Source organism: Delphinus delphis, chromosome 20 (genome assembly GCF_949987515.2).
Source record: "Delphinus delphis chromosome 20, mDelDel1.2, whole genome shotgun sequence".
Taxonomy (NCBI): domain Eukaryota; kingdom Metazoa; phylum Chordata; class Mammalia; order Artiodactyla; family Delphinidae; genus Delphinus; species Delphinus delphis.
The window spans coordinates 54,638,631-54,657,520 of NC_082702.1; the positions used below are offsets into that span (position 1 = coordinate 54,638,631).

General features: G+C 50.7%; 1 protein-coding gene across 1 annotated transcript in view; it reads right to left on the bottom strand.

Annotated features, from left to right (window-relative positions):
* SLC38A8 (solute carrier family 38 member 8) overlaps positions 1–8,822 on the bottom strand; it is a 31,249-nt gene extending 22,427 nt beyond the window's left edge. The window contains exons 1-2 of the mRNA XM_060001040.1: positions 8,634–8,822; positions 4,043–4,241 (exon numbers count right to left, since the gene is read on the bottom strand). Of these exons, the coding sequence (XP_059857023.1) occupies positions 4,043–4,241; positions 8,634–8,822 (388 nt within the window). The remainder of the gene's footprint in view (positions 1–4,042; positions 4,242–8,633) is intronic.
* Between the last annotated feature and the right edge of the window lie 10,068 nt (positions 8,823–18,890).

The following is an 18,890-nucleotide window of genomic DNA, read 5'->3' on the forward strand; positions in this document are numbered from 1 at the left end:
ATTTATAGGACATTCCATCCCAAAACAGCAGATTACACTTTCTTCTCAAGTGCTCATGGAATATTCTACAGGATACATCACATCTTGGGCCACAAATAAAGGCTCAGTAAATTTAAAAAAACTGAAATCATATCCAGCAACTTTTCTGACCACAACGCTATGAGATTAGATATCAATTACAGGGGGGAAAAATGTAAAAAAACACAAACGCATGGAGGCTAAACAATATGTTACTAAATAACCAAGAGATCACTGAAGAAATCAAAGAGGAAATCAAAAAATACCGAGAGACAAATGATACTGAAAACACGACGATCCAAAACCTATGGGCTGCAGCAAAAGCAGTTCTAAGAGGGAAGTTTATAGCTATACAAGCCTACCTCAAGAAACAAGAAAAATCTAATATAAACAATCTAACCTTACACCTAAAGAAACTAGAGAAAGAAGAACAAACAAAACCCAAAGTTATCAGGAGAAAGAAAGAAATCATAAAGATTAGAGCAGAAATAAATGAGAGAGAAACAAAGAAACCAAGCAAGGATCAATAAAACTAAAAGCTGGTTCTTTGAGAAGATAAACAAAATTGATAAACCATTAGCCAGACTCATCAAGAAAAAGAGGGAGAGGACTCAAATCAATAAAATTAGAAATGAAAAAGGAGGAGTTACAAAAGACACCGCAGAAATACAAAGCATCCTAAGAGACTACTACAAGCAACTGTATGCCAATAAAATGGACAACCTGGAAGAAATGGACAAACTCTTAGAAAGCTATAACCTTCCAAGACTAAAGCAGGAAGAAATAGAAAATATGAACAGACCAATCACAAGTCATGAAATAGAAACTGTGATTAAAAATCTTCCAACAAACACAACTCCAGGACCGGATGGCTTCACAGGTGAATTCTATCAAATATTTAGAGAAGCGCTAACACCCATCCTTCTCAAACTCTTCCAAAAATTGCAGAGGAAGGAACACTCCTAAACTCATTCTATGAGGCCACCATCACCCTGATATCAAAACCAGACAAAGATACTACAAAAAAAGGAAATTGCAGACCAGTATCACTGATGAATATAGATGCAAAAATCCTCAACAAAATACTAGCAAACAGAATCCAACAGCACATAAAGGGATCATACACCATGATCAAGTGGGATTTATCCCAGGGATGCAAGGATTCTTTAATATATGCAAATCAATCAATGTGATACACCATATTAACAAATTGAAGAAGAAAAACGGTATGATCATCTCAATAGATGCAGAAAAAGCTTTTGACAAAATTCAACACCCATTTATGATAAAAACTCTCCAGAAAGTGGGCATAAAGGGAACCTACCTCAACATAATAAAGACCATATATGACAAACTCACAGCAAACATCATTCTCGATGGTGGAAAACTGAAACGATTTCCTCTAAGATCAGGAACAAGACAAGGATGTCCACTCTCACCACTATTATTCAGTATAGTTTTGGAAGTCCTAGCCACGGCAATCAGAGAAGAAAGAAATAAAAGGAATACAAATTGGAAAAGAAGAAGTAAAACTGTCACTCTTTGCAGATGACATGATACTATACATAGAGAATCCTAAAGATGCCACCAGAAAACTACTAGAGCTAATCAATGAATTTGGTAAAGTAGCAGGATACAAAATTAATGCACAGAAATCTCTTGCATTCCTGTACACTAATGATGAAAAATCTGAAAGAGAAATTAAGGAAACACTCCCATTTACCACTGCAACAAAAAGAATAAAATACCTAGGAATAAACCTACCTAGGGAGACCAAAGACCTATATGCAGAAAACTATAAGACACTGATGAAAGAAATTAAAGATGATACCAACAGATGGAGAGATATACCATGTTCTTGAATTGGAAGAATCAATATTGTGAAAATGACTATACTACCCAAAGCAATCTGCAGATTCAATGCAATCCCTATCAAATTACCAATAGCATTTTTTTTTTTTTCTTTTACAGAACTAGAACAAAAAATCTTAAAATTTGTATGGAGACACAAAAGACCCCGAATAGCCAAAGCAGTCTTGAGGGAAAAAAGCGGAGCTGGAGGAATCAGGCTCCCTGACTTCAGACTATACTACGAAGCTACTGTACTCAAGACAATATGGTACTGGCACAAAAACAGAAATATAGATCAGTGGAACAGGATAGAAAGCCCAGAGATAAACCCACGCACCTATGGTCAACTAATCTATGACAGAGGAGGCAAGGATATACAATGGAGAAAAGACAGTCTCTTCAATAAGTGGTGTTGGGAAAACTGGACAGCTACATGTAAAAGAATGAAATTAGAACACTCCCTAACACCATACACAAAAATAAACTCAAAAAGGATTCGAGACCTAAATGTAAGACCGGACACTGTAAAACTCTTAGAGGAAAACATAGGAAGAACACTCTTTGACATAAATCACAGCAAGATCTTTTTTGATCCACCTCCTAGAGTAATGGAAATAAAAACAAAAATAAACAAATGGGACCTAATGAAACTTAAAAGCTTTTGCAAAGCAAAGGAAACTACAAACAAGACGAAAAGACAACCCTCAGAATGGGAAAAAATATTTGCAAACGAATCAACGGTCAAAGGATTTAATCTCCAAAATATATAAACAGCTCGTGCAGCTCAATATTAAAAAAAACAAACAAACCAATCAAAAAATGGGCAGAAGACCTAAACAGACTTTCTCCAAAGAGGACATACAGATGGCCAAAAAACACATGAAAAGCTGTTCAACATCGCTAATTATTAGAGAAATGCAAATCAGAACTACAATGAGGTACCACCTCACACAGGTTAGAATGTGCATCATCAGAAAATCTACAAACAACAAATGCTGGAGAGGGTGTGGAGAAAAGGGAACCCTCCTGCACTGTTGGTGGGAATGTAAATTGATACGGCCACTATGGAGAACAGTATGGAGGTTCCTTAAAAAACTAAAAATAGAACTACCATATGACCCAGCAATCCCACTACTGGGCATATACCCACAGAAAACCATAATTCAAAAAGACGCATGCACCCCAATGTTCACTGCAGCACTATTCACAACAGCCAGGTCATGGAAGGAACTTAAATGCCCATCGACAGATGAATGGATAAAGAAGGTGTGGTACATATATACAATGGAGTATTACTCAGCCATAAAAAGGAACGAAATTGGGTCATACGTAGGGACGTGGAGGGATGTAGAGTCTGTCATACAGAGTGAAGTGAGTCAGAAAGAGAAAAACTAATATCATATATTAACGCATATATGTGGAACCTAGAAAAAGGGTATAGATGAACCAGTTTGCAGGGCAGAAATTGAGACACAGATACAGAGAACAAACGTATGGACACCAAGCGGGGAAAGTGGTGGGGGTGGGGGTGGAGGTGCGATGAATTGGGAGACTGGGATTGACATGTATACACTGATGTGTATAAAATTGATGACTAATAAGAACCTGCTGTATAAAAAAATTTTTTAAAAAAAGAAACCAAAAAGGCAACTAGAAAACTCCCAAATAATTGGAAATTGAATCACACAATTCTAAACATCCCATGAGTCAAATAGGAAATCATAGCAAAAACTAGCAAAGGACTGAATGGATTAAAAGCGAAATCAGAACAAGTCAAAATCGGTAAGACGCAGCCAAAGAGATGCTTAGAGGGAAATTGTTAGTGGGGGGACTAGAGGCCAAGGGAGCATGGGGCTGAGCGTCTTTGACATCCCCAAATTCAAGGTGTTGCCGGTTCTCTCACAGGGGTGTCTTTGCAGTTGGGGCCGCCTCCCCGTCTGTAGAATGAGTCCCCCCTGGATCCCCAGCACAGCTCCCTCCCGCTCCTTGACTCTCACTGTGGTGGTAATTGCTAACCCTGCACCTCCCTTCGCCACGACGTTAGGAGCTGGCAGTGGTCTCGGCCTCCGCTGCCTGCCAAGGGCCCAAGCCAACATCCTGCTCATCCACCAGGAGCTCGGGAGACGCGAGCTCCACACCCGGGATCAGCCCTGACTCCAGGGCAGGTACTTACACTTCTCCAGCTGGTCCCCGATCACCCTGAGGAAGGCCACGGAGATCATGAGCAGGTTGACGATGAAGCAGGCCTCACATAGCTTCCTGATGGTGGGGCCACACAGCCCTCCGACCACGCCCTGGTAGGTGGCCTGGCCACTGACGGAGGCGGCATAGCCCAGGATGACCAGCCCACTGATCAGGAAGACCAAGGAGACCTGCAGAACAGGACCATGGGGCCAGGTGTGCCCACAACCACCCCCCCAGGATGCTGATACCACTCCCTCCGGGTCTCACCTGCAGAGGCCACGGCTGCCTACAGCCTAGGGCCTCTACCTGACAAGCGACCAGCCCCCTCCCTTGAAACCAGAGCTGCAAAGCAGGTGGATTCTAGAGGCCGCACTGGCTCTACGTCTGTGAATCTGGGGTTCCCACCACTCCACACCAGTTGGACAAATGAGGCATCAGAAACTCAGAGTTTAAATTACTTTCCTAAGATCACATGCGTTGCAGGTGGAGAGCCATAAAGCATGATGGTTAGGAAGCAGGCATACTTGGGTTCAATTCCAACTCTGCCACTCGCCTGCTCTGTGGCATGAGGCCCACCATCAACCTCTGTTTTCCCATCTGTGAAATGGGGATGATACCATCTACCTTACTGGAGAGTTGTGCCAGCTCAGTGCCTGGCACGTGGTAACTGCTCAAGAAATGATGGTCATTCTTATTCTCCAGACTCCCTCTCCAGTGCTCTGTTGGAATTTTTTCCAACACTGAAAAATTTTCAAACATCTAGGAAAGTTGGAAGCATTTTACAATGAACGCCCTGTACCCACTACCTAGATTCTACTAGGAGCAGATCACTGTGCTTATCTGATCACATCTCTACCGTGCGTCCATGCGTCCATCTAAACTTGGGTGTACGTTTCAAGGCAAGTTGTGGGTATTAATTAGCATACTTCCCCCTAAAGATTTGGGCGTGCGTATCGTTAATTAGAGCTCGATGTGTGTTTACAGTCCCTCTCGTAAGATAAAATTTACACACAGTGAAATGCAGTCTTAAGTGTATATCAGTATATCATTGGAAGGGGTATAACCAACGTACATGTGCAACCTAAACTCCTACCAAAACACAAAATGTTACCACGTCCCCGAAGTTCCCTCCTGTCCCTTCCCAGTCACTTTCTGTCCCCGTGCCCAGAAAAAAACCACTAATATTTTTCTGCTTTTAGCCATTTTCTTATCTGCCTTTCCACTGAGTGGTAACGTTTGTGAGGGCCAGCCCTATCGGGCACATCGGTGAAGTTTATTCCTACTTTTGCCAAGTGCTATTTCACTGTGTGGATAGAAGCACAATTGGTTAATCCAATCCCCTGTTGCCAGACATCTGGGCTGTTCTTCGTGTTTGGCTACTATGAATGAAGAGCTGAGCATTCTAGAATAAGTCATTCTGAGGACCCACGTTTCCTTCTCCTGGACACACACCGAGGAGTGGAATTCCTGGGTGTCAGGGTAGATGTGTGTTCGACTCTAGCAATTTCTTACAAACTGCTTTCCAAATCATCTGCGCCACTCGACAACCCCCCTGCCGCCCCCCCACCCCCGCCTCAACTGATGCATTTGAGACCCACTTGCCCCACGTAGTTAAATGTTTTTGAGCCTCTCCAGGATGGACGGCTGCCTGTCTCTAAGCTGGACCTGGTCTCCACGGCCAAACGCCCCTCCCACACTTCTATGGAGGAGAACAATGCAGGAGCTGTGAGGTACTCAGCTAAGAAGCCCGGGGAGACCCAGCACGGCCGTCTTCACACACAGTTCGTGCCCCTGAACAGCAGACGCGTTCTTACGCCAGCAGCCACAACTAGGGCTGCTGAAGGGAACATCAAACTGGACCTCCTGAGAGAAACTTGGAAGTTCAGAGCCAGGAGGAACATGCATGCTCCCTCCAGCCCCTCGACCTCTGCCCGTGCCGGTTCCTCTGCTTGGAACACCACCCTCCCCGCCTCCACCACCGTCCCTCACCTGGGGAACTCCTACTCTTCCCCCCTCCTCTCCAAGGTCACCTCCTCCAGGAAGCCTCCCCACACTTCACCCCCGAGGTGGGCTCAACCCTCCGCTTCTGGCAGAACCACACCTTTCGTGGGCCCACTTTTTTCCCCATGGTGGGTGGAACCCCCCAGAAGGTTTGTCTACATCCTCATCTCCAGAACCTGTGAAAGGGACTTACTGGCAGTCATCCTAGCAGATGCAAATAATGAACATGTAATTAAATGAAAAGGGTCTTTGCAGGTGAAATTAAGGATCTTGAGATGAGGTCATTCTGGATAAGCCAAGTGGGCCTTAAATCCAACAAGTGTCCTAATAAGAGACAGAAGAGGAGGAGACACAGAGAAAGCTGTGTGGCGATGGGGCAGAGACTGGAGCGACATGGCCACAAGCCAAGGAACATCTGGAGCCCCCAGGAGCTGGAGAGGCGGGAAGGACCCTGCCGACACATTAGTTCGGACTTGCAGTCTCTGAGACTGGGAGAGAATACACTTCTGTTGTTTTACGCTGCCCAGGTTGTGGTCCTTGGGTCCAGGGGCCTGCGGCCACAGCCTCACAACAGTGCATACAGCATGAGGATCCCTGTCTCGCTCATCCACCAGACTCTAAGCTCCATGGAGACTAGGATCGTGTCTTTTTTGCTTACCATTTAGCCCCAGAAAAGCACCCAGAACACAGCAGGTGCTTCGTAGGTATTTGGGGATGAAAGGAAGGGAAGGGGGGTGGGGGGTCAGGCTGAGCCTCTGCCAGTGAAGGTACGTCTCTGCTAACGCAGTGAGCTGTCCACGCAGGAGTAGCTGACCCTCGAGACGGTCCCTGAGCCTCTTAGCAGCCAGTGAGCAAAGAGCCCTCACAGCCCCTGGCCAGGCGCGCCTCTCTTTGGAGCCGAGGAGGGTCCAAGCTCATTAATTTCATTAACCCTCCGGTGCTCATGGGGCCATTAGAGACCTAAAACCTCACACCACTGACCTCCCAGTGGCAGGCATCTTTAAACATTCCTCCCGTCCAAGGGGAGGCCTTGTACCTGGGGACAGGGCAGAAGTCTCACTGGCTAAGAGGAGGGGAGAGTCAGGAAATGATGGGGGAGTTGCTAAGTACCAGCCTGACTTCTCCCCTTGTCGGGAGTTTCCACTTATTCATATTTGGGGTCCCCTCTCCTGAAGGCTAGCTGCCTGCCCAAGACGGGATCTTTAGACCATCCTGTGCAAAGGGCAAGCCACCCCAGCAGCATCTCTGTTACCCGGGAGCCTGTCAGAGATGCACGATCTCAGGTCCACCCAAACCTGGGCAGTCGGCATCCGTACTCCCGAAAGGTGCCAGGAGACCCCACACGGAGCCTGCGGAGCGGCGCGCCACGTCCCTGCCTCCGCCCTGCCTGGCGTCCTCGGACTGGTCCGTCTGTGCCTGACCACGGACCCCCATGCGGGCCCCATCCGCTCTATCGCTGACCCTTTGCGGCTGGAGGTCGGGCTCCCTGTACCGGAAGCGCGGCCTTTCTGCCGCACACATCCAAACACCGCTCTGTTGCCCGTCACGTGCGCCTGGACAAGCTGGGGCTCAGCGCCGCCTTGGCGGGGGCCTCTCTGCCCCCCTCCCGCTCCCACGGATGTCATCCCACCCGTCACACTGCCCACCATCTGACACTGTGTCATTCGACTTCTTGAATCTTGTCCGAGTTCCCTGTTAGAACAAGCTTCACAAGGACGGAGACCACAGTGTCTCAGCCACCCGGCGCCAGACAGGCGCTCAGCCAGCATGGGGGTGGCACGGGTTACACCAGACACTACACAGGGCAGCATGTGGCAGCTTCCAGAAGGACAAGAAAGGCCCCGTGGGCCCACCAATGGGGCCATTATCAGCCAGCTGCCAGAAAAAAGCACTCGAGATGATGCCCGTCAAAGAGCTTACCACGAAATGCCTGATTCCTATCAGCTCAAGGAAAAGATTGCTAATAACATGAAGCTGTGCTAATCAGCAGCTCTTTCCCGCTGAGGATGGTCGGGCCCTGGAACTTTCTGCGAAGGGAGAGAGTTCAGAATCCACACGCAGCCAGCAGAACTGGCCAAACACCGCTGACACCGTGCAGGTTGCAGGCGTCACGGCGGCCTCAGTCCTGACCTGTCCACGAGATTTGGGCTTTCACTGGGGAGCCGAAACCGGGAGGCAGGAGAAGTCAATCCGTGGCTCGGAGACAGCGCCTCCCCAGCTGAAAGGCCAGGTTCATTGGCTACAGGTGCGGAGCGCTCCGCATTGGAGCGCTGATTGGCTACAGGTGCCGAGCGCTCCGCAGAGACCCAGCGCGCCTCTACCTCCCCCCCTCCCCACACCCCGCCTGGCTGCGAGGCCCTCAGCCGCCTAGAGGATGCTCTCGCCCCGGGTCTACAGGGGGATTCCCTCCTCCCTTCGTGAGCTGAGCGGGATGGAAAAGCAAAAGCCACAGGAGTAATTTCGGAGACAGGCAGCTCTGCAAAAGCAACACCCAGGGCTCTAGCTGGAAAAATAAAATTAAGTTCCTACCTGCCCCCGGAGACCCGCCCCCCGCCTCAAAATGCTCCCCATGGGCTTACCAGCTCCGCTAGGAAAGCGGGGGCCACCCCACCCGCCTTGTGGAAGGCCCACGGGAAGCTGAGCAGGCCGGCGCCCAGCGCGGACTTCAGGAGAATGAAGACAGCACCCAGTGAGGACAGACTGGGGCGGGTGGCCGTGGGGACCGGCTTTTCCGAAAGGCCTCTGTCTCCTGGGGTCTGTCCCTCCATGGCTAGAAGCAGCAGAGGGGCAGAGAGAGGGGGTGGTCCCGGCACTGTCTTCCCAGTTCACGGCACCCTTCTCCAGCTGGGATGCGTCTCTCCTCGATCCAGCCAGAGCCAGGACGCCTGTCCCAACCATCCCAGCCTCTGTACCCCTCTTCCCGAGCATCTGCTGCCCCCTTTCCAAAGCGTTATGCAACCACCTGCCCCCTAGCTTCCGGTCCGCACGCCTTTCCCCTCAACCAACGCTGCCCCCGCAACTTCCAACCTTGTTTACGGGCACTCTTACCCTCCCACCCCCTTTCTGTTCCAAATCCCCAACTCCTTCCTCCCCATGGCTGTTCTCACCCACCCACCCGCCTCCGGGCCAACTTCCACAGCGAAGGGGCTCCAGCCCCTGGTCCTTACCACCAAGTCCAATCTTTAAGACGACAGACAGTCCTGGGCCATCAGGGACGGGGACTCGGGCTCACTTCAGAGGACCCAGAGGGGTGGGAGGAAGGCTCTAGCTCCACCGGGGTGGGCAAATGCGTCATGAATTATGGGAGCCCTAGAGAGCACGTGCTGGGGTCACGTCCCCGAACCTAGGAGGACACGGACAGGAGGTCGGCGCCACCCGTCCCAAGAACTCGTAGCTTCTGAGACCTCTGGCCTGAGCACGGGCGTCTTAAGACTCCTGGGGGCGGGGCCTTCCCGGCCGCCCCAGAGGGTTAGAGCTCAGCTGGGAGAAATCAGGGAGGCTGCACCAATCTCACCATCTCCAACGCCTCCTCCCGGGATGCCTCCCAGGCCCCCTACCCCCATCTGTCACCTGTTGGGGGACCAGCCCACTTTCCCATCTGCAGAAGGGGGTCCGTGTGCCCTCCGGGGGGGGGGGTGCTGTGGACTCACGCATGCAAAGGCTCTGGAGAGGCGCCCCAGGCAGACGAGCACGGGAATCATCTGGGGTCTTGTTAACAGGCAGGTGCTGATTCGTCCCACCTGGGGTGGAGCCGAGACTCCACGTTTCTCGCGAGCTCTGCGGAGGTGGGTGCTGCCGGTCCCTGGACCACACTTTGAGTAGAGACTACCTCTCCGACCCGATACAGTCGGCTAGGACGGCAGAATTCTGGAAACAGTCCCAACACGGAAAACACAGCCCCGTGAAGGTCGGATCTTGAATTCAGAGGTGAACCTGTTTATTCCTGGAGCCCAGGCTCAAATCCCCCCGAGAGCATGTTAAAACACCGAGTGTGGGATCCATCACCAGCGTCTCTGACTCAGGGGGTCCGGGGCCCCTTCCTGAGAACTGCTGCTGTAAGTTAAACATGTTCAACGCCTCCCCCAATCAATCAGTCCTTCTCCGTCGAGATCAGCACCAAAGGCTTTGCTCGTATGGTCTCAAGCCCCTGACCGTGCCACCTCCCTGCAGCGGCTCCGTTTATACTTTGCGGGCTCTGCTCCATCTGCTGAGTGGCCAGCCTGTCCACGGGCTCCAGGGGAAAGGAAGCCCGGAACTGGACGGCGTCGTGGGCCGCAGTTCTGCTGCGACCACGTGAGCGGTGCTCGCCGTGACCCAGGCCTGGCAGCAAGCGCTCCCCGCGTCCTCACCCTGAAACCCGAGGGCTGTCACCGCGGTCCGTAGAGCGCAGGGCTCCCACGGGTGGGGCAAGAGGCTCAAAACGTGAGCGCTGGCCAGGGCCAGGTCCGGAAATCAGCCCCGAGTGTGTGTCATCTCAAAGCCAGCAGTGTCACGCTGGCTCCTGCACCCGCCCGGACCCTGATGGTGCCCGGATGGGAGCGGACACGTAAGGGAGGGAATGAATGGGTGAGCAGACGGCAGGATGTGAGGGGCTGGGGCGCACCCCTCCGGAATTCACATGGCTCTCTCCCCCCACATCCACCCCGAGGCAGTGAGAAAGGAGATCAAGGGCTCTCAGAGCGGCCTGGCTTTGTACTCCTTAATCTTGGCTCTGGGCGCCCGGGGCACGCCCCTGTCCTGCCTGGGTCCCTCATTAGCTGCCCATTAACGTGCATGACTTAGAAATTGGCCACTGGGCTGTGAAATTCCACTCAATGGGGGAAACTTCTTAATTCTGAGGGGCTTTGATTTGCACTCTACCCAGTCTCAGGGCTGTGTGACCTTTCCCGGGGAGGAGAGGTGCCTGTGGGGCCCCATCTGTGTGGGTGGGCAGCCCTGGTGGCACACGGGGCTCAGCCCAGCGCCCCGCACACGGCCCCGTGTCGCCCCCCATGGGAGCACCCGTCAAGGGATGTTCCAGGCTCCCTCCTTTCCGTCACCACAGAGTACTGGTCACCTGACAGGTTGGGAACTTCAGGGAGAAAGTGACCTCAGCTCATTTCCGCAAACCTTTGTCTCACCCTTTAGAAAGTTCTGGAAGACAGACCGGGGCAGGGGTCGGGGGGTGGGATGGTCTCAGCAACCAGAGTGCCTAGGACTGAGATCCAGGCCTCACTGCGGTCCCCTGCGAAATGGTGGTAACAGCCCCTGTCTACCCTGCAGGGCCCTTAGGAGGACCCAGTGAGAAGAGGGTTGCTGTTGTCGAAATACGCACGGGGCAAATCCAATGACCTGTACATGTCTGTGTTTCTACCTCCGCCGGCCTCTGAGCTTCTAGGACAATGCTCTGAACCTGGGCTGCACAACACCCGAGGGACCCTTCAAAGTGCCGGCGCCAGGCCCACCCTCAGAGCTTCGGATGAAGCTGGTCTGGACGGGACGGGCACCCGGTTTTCTATAACGCTCCCCAAGAGGTGTTCACGTGCCGTGTGGAGGAGGAGGGCAGCCCTGTGCGCCTGGGCTCACGGCGCCTGCTCAGCCGCAGCTCTGTGCCGCGGCTCGGCCCTCAGAAGCAAGGGAGCGCGCATGTGACTGGGAGGGCGGGCAAGCGCGCAAACCTCAAGCCCGCCTCGGCCGGAGGCCAGGGCCTCGGGGCATCTGTGGGATCAGGAGGGAAGAGGTCTGAGGCCTGCGCGGCCTGGGCAGGGAGGGGAGGCGCGCAAAGGTGACGGGGAGAAGGCACGGGAACCCGGAAGCACGCAGCAGAGGAAGGCGCTGGCTACCGCCTGCTGAGACGGGGTGGAGCCCCAACAAGGGCTTGACGAATGAAACTAGCTGGCACTCCTGACAGTATTTTCTTGTTTCTAGTTTCATATTTTGATCCCAATAAGCAAATACCACCTGTGGGCCAGCTGTCAAGGCAGCCACAGGCCCAAGACTGTTAACTGAACCTGCAAGATATTCCCTCAGGGGGCACACAGAATGACACACGTGGTTACCATTTAGAATTTTTAGGGCTTTTGCCTAGGACAAGGTCAAGCAGGGACTGCTTCGCCTTCAGCTTTGTGCCCTGCCTTGGCCCTCAAAAGGCGGCTTAATAAATGAAAGGTGGAGTGAACCAGACGCTGCAGGAATAAAGCCTCAGGTCTGCAGATACAGGAGCTCGTGGACCTTTCAGGGCGACAGTTAACCTCTGCGGGGAACAGGCGCCAGCGCAGGGGCAGGAACCCAGTGCGGTCGGTGGGCAGACTCGCGGCTCCCAAAGATGTCCTCACCCTCGTCCCAGAACTTACGGCTGTGTCACCTGGCCAAAGGGACTCTGCAGATGAGAGCAAGTGCAGACCTTGAGACGGGGCGAGTATCCTGGGTGGTCTCGGTGAGCCCTGATCACCATCACAGCGCCCGAGAACAGGGACACAGCAGGGTCAGAGGGCAGAGACGTGCGGACAGAAGCAGAGGGTGGAGTGGTGTGCACTGCAGGTGGCGGAGGGGCCCCCCGGCCAAGGGATGCGGGCGGCTCCAGAAGCTGGAGAAGGCCTGGGAATCAGTTCTCGCCTGGAGCCTCCGGAGGGAACCAGCCCTGAGTTTAGCCCCACGAGACTGATTTTGGACTTCCAACCTCCAGAGCTGCAGGGGATAAATGTGCTGTTTCAGGCCACTGCTTCCTGGTAACTGGTTATAGTGGCAGCAGGAAACGGACACACCCAGCATCCTGAGTGCTGGTGGTCGGGCACCTCTGAGAGGCTGGAGGCCCATGGCGTCCCCACCCCCCGACCCCCAAGCTCAACAGCAGGGGTCTTTTCTCAGCCGCAGAGCAGAGGTTGGGGGCCTCCAGGTGACACACAGCCCAAGGGCACAGGCCTTGCTGTCCCCTCCCTCTTTTTGAAGGGCTGGTGCCCTGAGTCATGATCCGGAGTCCCACTCTGGGTGAAGGAAAAGAAAACTGCACCTTGGATTGGAAAGTGAAAGGGAGCATCTTCACACAGTCTTAACGTTGACCCTCCTCCACCCACTGCATCCCAAGGAAGGGGCACCCGGGAGGCATCAGCGGCCAGACTGGAGGCTGAGTCACAGGGCAGCGGGTGGGCTGGATCCTGGTCACCTGGATCCAGGTCACCTGGATCCTGACCCCCAGATCCATGCTGACGTGTGGTCTGGGGGGCCGGAGAGCCTCTCCCCGTCCCTGAGCCGGGGGCTCCCACCTGGCCTGTTCACAAGAATCCTCTGGGGAGATCTGTGTGGGGGTTTTCTGGTAAAATTACATGAAATTCACCATTTTAGCCCAAGTGTACAGTTCAGTGTCATTTCATGCACTCATACTGCTGTGCACTGTCCCCACTGCTTAGTTCCAGAACACTTTCAACAGCCCAGCACGTCCCCACCAGCAGGCACGCCCCATCCTCCCGTCCCCCAGCCCGAAGCAGCACTAACCTGCCTCCTGTCTCTGGATTTGCCTGTTCGGGACATTTGACCCAGATGGAACCCTACGCTATGAGTGTAACGTTTGCGAGGCGCCTCCACGCTGCAGCGTGGTCAGAGCTCGGCTCCCTTAGGGCTGACTAGTATCCCACTGTCCGGATGGTCCTGCTGCTGTCGTCCATTCATCCATTTGATGGGCACTTGGGTAGTTTCCACCTTTTGGCTACTGACTCATGCGGCTATGAACTTTCACGTACAAGTTTTTGTTTGAACACCTGTTTTCAATTCCTCTGGGTCTATGCCTAGGAGTGGAATAGCGGGGTTGTACGGTCATTCTGTTTACCTTGGGGAGCTTCTAAAACAGATTTCTAGGCTCTTCCCAAGGAGCATAGGAGTTAGTTAAGTCTACAGCAAGGCCCAGGAATCTATGTTTACGACACTCGCCTGCACTGCCCTCATGTTACCAGCAAATTAAACCAACATTCTGCGTGTTAATATCCTCTTAACGGCACCACGGTTAAAAAAAAAAAAAAAAATCAAGATTTTTTTCTCTGAAAACTTCTACTTACTCTACATATAAGTCCTTAACTCACTTCATTTTCTAGCCGGTGAACCTAAGTAGCACCCCCATTATTACCAGCAAGTGGGCATCCTTCCTGCCATAAGGAAAGGGGAAGCAGTCTGGCACTGGAGGCTCAGAGCTCAGGCCCAGGCCAGACCTGGGCTGGAATGCTGGTCCCATCTCGGTTTTCTCATCTGAGAAATGGTGGTGAGAGCATCACGGGACCGCTGAGACCCCCAGATCCCACAGCGCACGCAGACTTTGCCAACACCAGGCCAGCGGTGTGCCCAGCAGAGGCAGCACGGTTGTTCCAGGGCAGGTTCACCGAGCACAGACCTGTTCTGGTGGGAGGTGCTCAGGGTCCTCGTGCCCAGGCACCGGAGGGCTAAGTGCATGTGCAGGGAAGACCCTAGCTAGGCCCATCTGCCGACACAGGGCGGGGCTAAGGGTGGGCAGCTGCAGGTGTCCTGCTGCCCTTATTTCTGGCCCATCTCCACGCAGTCAGGGCGCTGCCTGGCTAGATGAGCACGGTTAGGGACCAGCCCTGGGGCCCAACCCCCATGCCCGGCCCCTCGGGGACCCCAGGGCCCCCGAGGACTCCCAGGCCTATCTGTGGTTGTGCTGGGTTGGCTCCTCCGGTTTCTGGTTTTTAAAAGAAATAGAGCTGTTCCCTAGAACAATGAGAGCTCACGCCAGGGCATGAAAGGGAATCTTTGAAGCAGTGAGTAGGCCTTAGGCACATCTGTCACCGCGAAGGGACCCGCCACTGGGACAGGTGACATAACTGAGCACTGGCTCTGTGTCCGGCCCGGGGCTGTCCGATATCAGACAAGGCCCACGGGCAGCAAGTGGCCAGGTGGGAACTGGATGGACCCCAGGCGGTCTGAGTCTACAGCCAGAGCCCTGGATGGTGACACCCTCTCTGGAATGTTCCTCGCAGGTGGACCTGGGTATCCCACCGCAACACCCGACAAGGCCTCCCTTCTCGGACAGGGCAGCACACAGCAGACCCCATCGACTGGTCCTCCGGAGAGCCGATCCCCTTCCTGCGTACGCTCGCCTCACTGAAGCCCTCTCTCCAGCTCGGTCTCACTGCTGCTTCACCACCTCCCTCCTCCCTGACTGTCCCAAGGCAGGCAGCTCCCAGTGGGACCGTTCTGGCTGGCAGACAGGAAAGGATCCACACACGTGTGACCCAGCTGGTCACGGCAGGCAGGTCCTGTGTCTTCGGTGCTGCTCTGATGCTCCCTTCACACTGGGCTGCTGCTGGCCGGCACCTGTACCTGACCCCCTCTGCAGCGGCAGGAACCACAGGGCCCTACAGCTCTCGGTTCCTTAACAACTCTCCTGTGGTGTCGACCTGGCCTCAACGTGTGCCCTGGGGATCCACGCTTGTCCATCTCTGTCCTCGTCCTGTCCCAACTACATGACCCTACAAATGCCCACACCCAGAGGACACACGTGTGCACCGAGGCTGCTGTAAGAGCACTCGAGGCTGGGCCAGGGGCTGCACCAGCTACAGGGGACGCTGGTCTCTGGAGAACAGGTGGGGCAGTGACCAGCCTCAGCACGGGGAAGGGACGGGAGCAGGAGACCTGGTCCCCAAAGTAAGTAACGCGTGTAGATGCAGACCTCGAAGGCTGGGCGAGGGGTCCTCCCAGCAAGTGGGAACAGGAGACCCCAGGTCCAAGCTCCATCCTTAGGGCACGAGGTATCCAAGTCCCCAGAGAGACAGGCGAACCCAAAGCCTGCAGCCAATGTGGAGATGTGGAGACCAGGTGCCCAGCTCAATGCTCTGAGGTCTAGAACCTCCTTTCACAACCACATGGCTGCAGCATTAGGATGGTCTTACGATGGAGCCGGAGAAACACTCTGGTTGGCAAACAATTACTCTAATTCAGTCATTTGCCAACATTAATACTGGGAGATGCCTCAACCAAAAGACGCAGACTGACTGAACAGATACAAAAACAAGACCAATATATATGCTGCCTAGAAGAGACCCACCTCAGACCTAGGGACACATACAGACTGAAAGTGAGGGGATGGAAAAGATATTCCATGCAAATGGAAATCAAAAGAGACCTGGAGTAGCAATTCTCATGTCAGACAAAATAGACTTTAAAATAAAGACTACTACAAGAGACAAGGAAGGACATTATATGATGATCAAGGGATCAATCCAAGAAGAAGATACAATAATTGTAAATATCTATGCAGCCAACATAGAAGCACCTCAATATATAAGGCAAATGCTAACAGACATAAAAGGGGAAATTGACAGTAACACAATAATGGTGGGGGACTTTAACACCCCACTTACACCAATGGACAGATCATCCAAACAGAAAATAAATAAGGAAAGACAAGCTTTAAATGACACATTAGCCCAGATGGACTTAATTGATATTTATAGGACAACCCATCCAAAAACAACAGCATACACTTTCTCCTCAAGTGCACATGGAACATTCTCCAGGATAGATCACATCTTGGGTCACAAATCAAGCCTCAGTAAATTTAAGAAAACTGAATTCTTATCAAGCATCTTTTCCAAGCACAAGGCAATGAGACTAGAAATCAACTACAGGGAAGAAAACATAAAAAACACAAACACATGGAGGCTAAACAATGTGCTACTAAACAACCAAGAGATCACTGAAGAATCAAAGAGGAAATCAGAAAATACCGAGAGACAAATGACAATGAAAACACGACGACCCAAAACCTATGGGATGCAGCAAAAGCAGTTCTAAGAGGGAAGTTTATAGCAATACAACCCACCTCAAGAAACAAGAAAAATCTCAGATAAACAACCCAATCTTACACCTAAAGCAATGAGAGAAAGAAGAACAAAAAAACCCCAAGGTTAGCAGAAGGAAAGAAATCATAAAGATCAGATCAGAAATAAATGAAAAGGAAATGAAGGAAACGATAGCAAAAATCAATAAAGCTAAAGGCTGGTTCTTTGAGAAGATAAACAAAATTGATAAACCATTAGCCAGACTCATCAGGAAAAAAAGGGAAAAGACTCAAATCAACAGAATTAGAAATGAAAAAGGAGACGTAACAACTGACACTACAGAAATACAAAGGGTCATGAGAGAAAACTACAAGCAACTCCATGCCAATAAAATGGACAACCTGGAAGAAATGGATAAATTCTTAGCAAAGTACAACCTCCCAAGACTGAACCAGGAAGAAATAGAAAACATAAACAGACCAATCACAAGCACTGAAATTGAAACTGTGATTTAAGGTCTTCCAACAAACTAAAGTCCAGGACCAGATGGCTTCACAGGCGAATTCTATCAAACATTTAAAGAAGAGCTAACACCTATCCTTCTCAAACTCTTCCAAAATACAGAAGAGGGAGGAACACTCCCAAACTCATTCTACGAGGCCACCATCACCCTGCAACCAAAACCAGACAAAGGTTTCACAAAAAAAGAAAACTACAGGCCAATATCACTGATGAACATAGATGCAAAAATCCTCAACAAAATACTGGCAAACAGATTCCAACAGCACATTAAAAGGATCATACATTATGATCAAGTGGGGTTTATTCCAGGAACGCAAGGATTCTTCAATATATGCAAATCAATCAATGTGATACACCACATTAACAAACTGAAGGATAATCTCAATAGATGCAGAAAAAGCGTTTGACAAAATTCAACACCTATTTATGATAAACACTCTCCAGAAAGTGGACACAGAGGGAACCCACCTCAACATAATAAAAGCCATATATGGCAAACTCACAGCCAACATCATTCTCAATGGTGAAAAACTAAAAGCATTTCCTCTAAGATCAGAACAAGACAAGGGTGCCCACTCTCACCACTATCATTCAGCATAGTTCTGGAAGTTTTAGCCACAGCAATCAGAGAAGAAAAAGAAATATAAGGAATACAAATTGGAAAAGAAGAAGTAAAACTGTCACTCTTTGCAGATGACACGATACTATACATAGAGAATCCTAAAGATGCCACCAGAAAACTACTAGAGCTAATCAATGAATTTGGTAAAGTAGCAGGATACAAAATTAATGCACAGAAATCTCTTGCATTCCTATATAATAACAACGAAACATCAGAAAGAGAAATTAGGGAAACTCCCATTTACCACTGCAAGAAAAAGAATAAAATACCTAGGAATAAACAAACCTACCTAAGGAGGCAAAAGCCCTGTATGCAGAAAACTATAAGACACTGATGAAGAAAACCAAGGACAATACAAACAGATGAAGACATACCATGTTCTTGGATTGGAAGAATCAATATTGTGAAAACGATTATACTACTCAAAGCGATCTACAGATTCAATGCAATCCCTATCAAATTACCAATGGCATGTTTTACAGAACTAGAACAAAAAATTTTACAATTTGTATGGAAACACAAAAGATCCCGAATAGCCAAAGCAATCTTGAGAAAGAAAAACGGAGCTGGAGGAATAAGGCTCCCTGACTTCAGACTATACTACAAAGCTACAGTAATCAAGACAGTATGGTACTGGCACAAAAACAGAAATATAGATCAGTGGAACAGGATAGAAAGTCCAGAGATAAACCCACGCACACATGGTGACCTTATTTTTGATAATATACAATGGAGAAAAGACAGCCTCTTCAATAAGTGGTGCTGGGAAAACTGGACAGCTACATGTAAAAGAATGAAATTAGAACACTCCCTAACACCATACACAAAAATAAACTCCAAATGGATTAAAGGCCTAAATGTAAAGCCTGACAGTATAAAACTCTTAAAGGAAAACATAGGCAGAACACTCTATGACATAAATCACAGCA